The following is a 7,894-nucleotide window of genomic DNA, read 5'->3' on the forward strand; positions in this document are numbered from 1 at the left end:
CAGTGAGCGACAGGTTCGTGTTCAACGTGCATGCGCGGAGCATCTTGCCTTGCGACTCTCTGGACGGGGGCGTGGCTGTGCTGTTCCAGTATCCTGCATGTGAGCCACGCGTGGATCGCGTGCGACTGTTTGCCAAGCTGCGGGCCGACGTTGCGTCCCTGGCGCCCCCCACGTCACTGCACTACGTAGCGGAGCAGCGTGTTCCCCCCGGGGCCCACAGCCTCCGGTTCGACTGCGACTACTTCTCGGAGCGCTACATCGAGTACTGCTTCGTATACGTGAACCAGGCTGTAACGGGCGCCGTGACGGACGTGCGGATGGATTGTGTGCCCACCATGCCCGTGCAAGGTACGGGTTTCTCTTGAACACATGCACCACAAAACTGACTACAACATTGAAAGGGCAGGAAAAACACAAATTCCTGAAAGAAGCACACTGTGTACAGAGCACTTAAAAATTCACATTTCTATGAGCATTGATTTGTAAACATTTTTGTTGGACAACCGCTGTGCTCTCTGCCCTCTCCTGGTGAAGTCACTGGTTATCTATACATCTTGCCATTTCACTTTATCCAGGATTCAAATCCCTAACCACTCTGTATAATACAAACTGATTCAGCGCTGCAAGTGAACCTGTGCATACATACACACAACAAGAGCGCGGGCTTACGGTTTGTAATGTCGTGTAGTTTGGAGGGAACGCTACGTTTCGGAGGAACACATTGCCTCTGCCTTCCGGGTCGACAAGAGAGCCAAGGAACACACCAGCAGAAGCAGGCAACAAAGCTCAACTGGCTTCTAGCTTGGCTTACTCTTTCACCCTGAAGATGATGTACTCCTCCGAAACGTCGAGCTCCCTCCGTTTTATTTAACGACTGCATAGTGTCAAACGGTAGGATATTTGATGAATTGTAAGGGATCTGATAGGAAGCTGTAATGGCCTAATCGAGGTACATTCCCGCATTTTCCCCCCAGAGACTAGGGAAGACTGGGAAAACCTCGGCCGAGATTGGAATTTAGAGCCTCCCGTACACAATCTAGAGCATTACCGCCAGGACACCCTTTCTAGTTTTCAGTTATTATGCAGCAGTTCATGGGAAGATGGCTGTGAATAATGAATTGGAAAATAAATGGTCGTGACCTACTCTAATATATTGAAGTCCATCCACTGTACAGACGAGGATACGTCACACTTGGTGTAGGCAACCTGACGGAAGAAATTTGTTGTTTAAGTACGTCTGAATTTCCCGCCGCCGTGTCAATACCGGAAGTAGCCAAATGTAGTATACTCGTATACCAGCTTTGGTCTTCAGGAGGTAATGACTTCCACTACGTCAATCGAACCCTGGTCTCTAACTCAGCCTATTCACTGTCACTGCCGTTCCCGCCACAAGGTGGACATGTGCCCGACTGGCGCCCACATATCTTGATGACGTAATAATAGGGACTACGTGAGGACGCGCCCTTCCTTCCTGCATTTACAGCGGCCCCACGAGGCCAGTTGTAATGAACCGCTGTTTTATTGCGGCGCAGTAAAGCAACTCTAATTGAGAGATTAGAACATGTTTCAGTGTGAGTTTGTCGAGTTTTGAGAATTCATTACTGAAATTGCAACCGGTTCTGGAGCCTGACGGGGTGGCGTCTCTTTATCCATATCTGTATACACACTAAAGTAAACTGTGCTTAATTAAGCACCACGCCCAGAAGACGTATGGGGGAATGGAGGCATACCTGAAATCATTCTTGATATCAGCACTGGATGGTTGTGACTGGTACCGAGCAGGGTGGTCTAAAAGTAACGCTCTAGACTTGTATTTGAGCGGTGCTATGTTTGAATCTCGCTTGGGACACCGATTATCCCGAGTGAGAATTTGAGTGTTTTTTCTCAGTCACGTTATTTATGTACCGAGATTGTAGGCTTCTTTCCAGTTCCTTTCCAGTTCATCGGCCAACCTGCCATTTGATGCAATGTAGTCTAAGTAGCCCACAAGAAAGGGTCAGTGGTCAGCTTAACCCCCAGGACAAGAACTCTTGCCACCCATGGGAGAGGAGGCGGGGCAAACCTGACAGCTGGTCAGACCATTGAGGTGAGAAGAGAGAAGTGTCTTCATCCTGCCGGTAATTGAACCCATATCCTTTGGTTCGCAGCTAAACTAAATTACAGAAGGATAAAAGCTGAATAAAAGTATGGGGCCCTGGAAAGGCATGTCTAATATTCTTCGTACTTTTCCTTTTTAATATTCTGTTGTCTTTTCTTTATTTCTTTATCTCCTCCTCTTCTGATACCCACTCCATTCCGTTGCGTTGGTCTCTCGTAGAGTCAGACACTGGGGGATGGGGTGCCTGGAGCCCCTGGACACACTGCACTTCTTCTTGTGGGGGCGGCACACGAAGCAGGTTCCGATTGTGCGACTCGCCGGCTCCCAGGTACGGCGCCAGGTTCTGTGAGGTGAGTGGAAAGATGGGATAGACATATAGAGAATAGAATTTTGGTTGCAAATATACCGGTGCCTAAGAGCAAGGAGGAAAATCTCAATGCAGCATAATTTCTTGAATGTACTGTTCTAGACTTCACAGTTTCTGTGCTACCTATGAGATATTTCGCTCATAGTTACAGGCTCTTCGCCATCTGGACATTGTGTCTGTGAGTTTTCATGATGACACTGTGTAGGTCAGAAGAAATGGTGACACCTGCTTCTTTCTGGTTTCTTGCTTTGCTTACTCTTTGATCCTGAAGATGGAGGCGAAACGTTGATCACAAATGTCAGGATTTCTTTAAATTACAAATCATTACAATGTGGACAAACCCCGTGTTCGTTTTCTCTCCCTCTCTAAAGAGTTCAGTGCAAGATGGGAATATAATTCATGCCCTAACAGTTACAGAGGTGCGGGAACTGTTTCAGGGACCATCCCTACAGTCAGAATCCTGCAGAGATGGAACTGAGTCCTGGGGCTGTCTCCTCTCACCCTCATCTTCATTGCCTGTTGACCATCCGGGAGTCGTGGCCGAGGTGGGCCCAGGATGCCGCTGTGGCTGTGTTGTCCATCTCAGTGTTGCCAAGCCAAGACGCATTCTTGCCACATCAACAGCCAGCTGTCCTGGCAGGACGTTCTGGCTTATTCAGGTAAGTCTCCTGATATGGCTTCCTACACCTGCACACAAACAAATATATGCAGATCATTTCATCAGCCATATCTAGACAGTACGGGCATCAAGCTCATGGCATGTAAACTCAAAATTGATGAATATACTTCCTCTTAGAGAAATATGAATTCTGCTCATATTTTATCATTTCAGGCTGAAATTCATTTCACTTTCAGTTCTATCTGTGTTGTATAACTTGAAAGTCAGGTCTCTGGAATCACAGGGCAAATTTAAATCTTACATTAAAAGATTTCCATCTACAAATCAACAAAAAGATTACACCATCTTGTACAGTCATTCATTACATCCTGTGATGTTATGCCCATCCACAGTGAATGGTATTGAAAGGAGCTGTTTGCTTCAAAATCTCTGCTTCTTTTTCGACAAAATGACCCCTACTATTTAATATTATACTGTTTAATACAATCCCACATGTCTCTCAAAATAGACAATTATTGGGTGAACCTATAAAGTTATATTCCTCTACACCTGTCACAAACAAAAAAGATGTTACTGAATGCTCTTTTGTGGGTGAATATCATTTCAGCTACTCCTCTGAAGTATCAGGTTCAATATTTTTGCATCTGCACAGTAAGTGACTCTTGTGTGGTCACAGTAATGTGATTCTTATCATAGGCAGATGCAGGATCAGTGATCCGGCTGACCGTTGTGCATTTGCGGCTGCCATGTGGAAGGCAGTGGCTCAAGGTGCGGGATGGTGACTCCCTGGCAGCCACCCTGGTGGCTTATCTGTCGGGGCGTGTGACGTCCCATGCCTTCACGTCCACTTCCAACTACTTGCTCCTTGATTTCTTCTCAGATGACGTGGTCCCTGCCTGTCTTGGCAGCTTCCTTGCACTTGCTGAGCAGACAGGTAATGCAGCTGAACTCTATAGATCCCAGAATAGACTCACATCTCAGTTTAGAGCTGCTGTCTATAGCTCACACTGTATAGTGTGAATGGTGTGATGATTACTGGATGATATGTTGGAAAGGAGGAGGAGGGAAGTGATATGTGGCATCTCATGTATAACCTGATGAAAATCACAAAGCACATTAGTTAGGAAAGCTGGTGTCCCAGCCGAGATTTGAACTAGACACTCAACCAGAAACGAGGCAGAAGACCTACTGGTTGAGGAAGATCATATCATCTGAATGGATTTGTATTTTGTTCTGATGTCGATAGGTAGAGGAGGAAGTGACCATAGCCTATTTTCCTGTGAGGTAGGAACTGAACATCTGTTATTTAGGTCTTTAAACTGAAGGAGCAGTTTTTGTAATGAAGACGTTGTAAGAGGGCTAAGTAGCTTGACTTTCTCCTTACTGCGATCTGCATTAGGCTGCTTTAACCCTGAATTTATCCTCAGTGTTCCTGCTCTTGCAGCCCCTCTGCCCAGGAACATGACCTTGTCCCTGGAAGAAGTGGCTGTGCTCTCTGCAAACAGTCCCGCGCTGTCCATGGTGCACTTACTGGCTGCAGTTTTCGTGGCAGTTGTGCTGTTGGTGTCAGCACTGCTGGCTGCTCAGTCACTGTTCCGGTACCAGAAGTATCAGCTGGCGATGTCGCGGGACAGCGAACTTGGTTCTGCCCCATCATGCTCCACTCTTCTGAGTGAGGTCATCAGCATCAAGAGGCTGCGGCCAGGTTGTGCCACCGTTCACACCAGGCTTTGTGATGAGGAAGAACGGGATGAGGGTCTCGACTCGGAGCCGTGAGTTCTACATTTCAGTGCAGTGACAGAGAACCACAGTTGTCAGCTCCCTTCTGCAAGTGACAGATCCTTGCATGTAAATTTTATAAGCTGCAAACACACAGCTCTAAACATTGCATAAAATTTAAAAGAATGGATGATAGAGGTAAAGCTGTGCCTGTAACAGGACATAGAGGCCCATAGGGTTGTGAGATGTCAAGGCTCCCATATTTTCTATACAGTCGACTCACAGATGGTGGTGAGGTTGTCAGCCTTAAATGCCAACCACCTTTTACTCCCCAGGAAGATTCCTGGTAATTATATCTGTTAGAGGCTGAGTCAATCCCAGGGCCACAGTGTGGCTGGAAGGAGTAGGTAAATTTAAAAATCCAGTGACCTCATGCAGAATCAAACCCACGACCTTCTGGCTTGTAGCATAGTGTTTCAACCAACTATGCTATCAAGTGGCCCTAACAGAATAGCATACTTCCTTTTGGTGCAGCAAGCAGCATAAACAGGCTTCCACATAGCTTTATGTCCAACTTTACAGTTTTGCTGTAATTGTGTGACCTCACAATGATTGCTGTGGATTTACATTATGTTTCACCTCCCAGTATTTGCTATGGATTCATTTTTTTTACCTTTTAGTGGTCTCTATGAATTCATGTTTGGAAACGTAATGATTGCCATGGATTAATTCATGACCTCAGGCTGGGCACTATGGATTTGTGTTTGATGTTAGAATGGTTTATGTGACTCAAGTTTGTGTTTAGAACACCTGTTAAAGAGTCAGATTTACATGACAGCATTGAACCTGAGACTCCTTGCTATGACGAATCAGTGATTGGTATAGTTCCATGTTTGTCCCTGCTACATGGAGTCATGCATTTATGTTCAGTTCATTACTTAACAGACAATCAACTGTGGTGTATGCCGTAGGGAGTATGAGGTGGTAGGAGACAGTAGTACCACAGCTCACCACCAGGAGCAACAGTTGACTGTAGATCAGCCATCAGATGTAGGACCACCATTGGCCTCGCTGCCCTGCACCCCCCGAGATTCCCCTGCCCCCCTGCGCCGATCCACAACCTTCTCCCCTGACAAGGCGACCCAGAAGGCACCAACACCAACACGAACACCACAAGAACCCCAGAGTCACAGGTACACCATGTTGTCCTTGTCTCTCCAGGACTTGAACCCACCACCCCATGGCAATAACAGAATGTTTGTGTTGTGCAGCGTGGTGAGAGAGGATGTGAGGAGCCAACGCCAGCATCTCGGTGCGACTCCCAGCAGCGCAGTTTCATGGAGCAGTGTTGCCACCCTGAGCAATGTAAGCACCTGAGTGTCCTCATGCTGAGTAACTTAATACTTTTTGTTGTAGGATTCTGGCCCAATGGTGGCATAAGCTACTGTCAAGCATTGCCAGCTGTGTAGGTTATGTAACATCTGTTTCATGCTCATCAGTGTGTGTCACACAGTGTGCCAAGTAAGGGATCGGTTGCAAGGGCAATCTTATGAGTAACCTACTAGCTTCTCTTGTAGGATGCTGGCTCAATGGTGGCACAAGCTACTGTCAAGCATTGATAGCTGTGTAGGTTATGTAACATCTGTTTCATGCTTGTCAGTGTGTGTCACATAGTGTGCCAAGTAGGGGAGTGGTTACAAGGGCATTCTTGTGACCCAACCCAGAGGGACTGAGAAAAATTAGGAAATTGGTCTGTTGAGCAAGATCTGAACTGAATGTCTCCCAGGCATGAAGCAGAAGTAATTTATGCAGAAAATACGTGATTGTTTGAGCTTACTGATTTTTCACCTAGCCTCCCATTGTAGAGAAGTTGAGAATACATGATGCAATGTCTCCATTTTATATGTGCTCATCACAACAATGAGATGCTGATTGCCTACTTGAGAATGCATTAGATGTGACACATAGCAGGAGACAAAAATATATTTATAGTAAAATTCTACAATCTTCTTCTTAGAATCACAGTCCATGTTGTATCGATCCTACAAATGATTGACTGGCGTTAGTCCAGAAATCACTGAAGAAATGGGAAGATACTGCAGTGATATTGCAGGAAACTTCAAAGATGGTATAAGACATAAACTGAAACGCTTTGAAGTATCCTCCAAAATTTCACTATAAAAGCATGAATAAAGAGTCCCCTTCAATATTTCTGACTTCCCACGATCTCTTTTACAACTGAAAGTTATGGTGTGACAGCTAGCACTCCTGTTTTGTGTTCAGGAAGTCCTTGATTCCAGCTTCAGTCCAGTGACTAGTTGAGCTGTCCTTATTGAGTATTCACTGCAGTTTTCTTCCTCGTCTTCTTCTTCTTCTTCTTCTCCTCCTCCTCCTCCTCCTCTGCATTCCAGAATTAGGCAGAAGAACTCTGAACTGCAGCTCCATCCCTTCTCAGGTCTGCTTATATCTTTTTTCCATCTTGGCTGGTATATCCAGAATTTGTCCTGGTAGACAGTCAGGATTCATTTGATCCAACTTCCAGAAATGTTTATATGCTGTTCTTTTAGCCTGGATTGCAGATATCTGTAACTATTTTCTAAATTATTGATTTGGTATTCTGTCCTCCCTTGTACATCCCTTCATAGAGTATAGGGGTTTAATTTGTGCTGATGTAATCTTAATTTAATCTTCTGCTCCTCAAAAATCCATGACTCCAAATCACAATAGAACAGGGACTACAGAGACTTCATAAAAATCTTAATTTTCTTAATTTCCTCATTAAACATACATTTTATTGTTCCACATAACCTTTGGTGCTTTGCTTTCTCATTGTTTGTGTGATCATTGTCAAAGCAGACATCACATCCTAAATAACTGTAATGTTTCACTTATTCTTATATCTTATCTTCTCAAACTATTTTTGATCCAATTGCCTTCTTTCTACTTAATACAGTTACCTCGTTTTCATAGTGGAGATATTAAATTATACTTTTTACAGATATTATTTACTTGAACACCAAAATGCAGGGCAAAATCATGACATAAAATAGAAAACAGATGTTTCGAAAATGTGGCACAGTTCAGATATTTG

At 44.9% G+C, this 7,894-nt stretch overlaps 1 protein-coding gene across 1 annotated transcript; it reads left to right on the top strand.

The window, feature by feature from the left end:
- The first annotated feature begins 13 nt into the window (after positions 1-13).
- Positions 14-7,849, top strand: LOC111875203. The gene is made up of 7 exons (XM_023871265.2): positions 14-348; positions 2,318-2,448; positions 2,903-3,124; positions 3,781-4,018; positions 4,529-4,856; positions 5,775-5,996; positions 6,075-7,849. The coding sequence occupies exons 1-7, from the start codon at positions 318-320 to the stop codon at positions 6,178-6,180; spliced, it is 1,278 nt and encodes a 425-aa protein (XP_023727033.1). The 5' UTR covers positions 14-317; the 3' UTR covers positions 6,181-7,849.
- Positions 7,850-7,894: the final 45 nt, after the last annotated feature.

Source organism: Cryptotermes secundus, unplaced genomic scaffold (genome assembly GCF_002891405.2).
Source record: "Cryptotermes secundus unplaced genomic scaffold, Csec_1.0 C38813020, whole genome shotgun sequence".
NCBI lineage: Eukaryota > Metazoa > Arthropoda > Insecta > Blattodea > Kalotermitidae > Cryptotermes > Cryptotermes secundus.

Excerpts from the sequence above, each read along its gene's own strand:
- LOC111875203 (XM_023871265.2), top strand. The coding sequence starts at position 318 with ATGGATTGTGTGCCCACCATGCCCGTGCAAG. Across the intron at positions 3,125-3,780 it reads GGACGTTCTGGCTTATTCAG|GCAGATGCAGGATCAGTGAT; the intron begins GTAAGTCTCCTG and ends TTCTTATCATAG. Across the intron at positions 4,019-4,528 it reads TGCACTTGCTGAGCAGACAG|CCCCTCTGCCCAGGAACATG; the intron begins GTAATGCAGCTG and ends CTGCTCTTGCAG.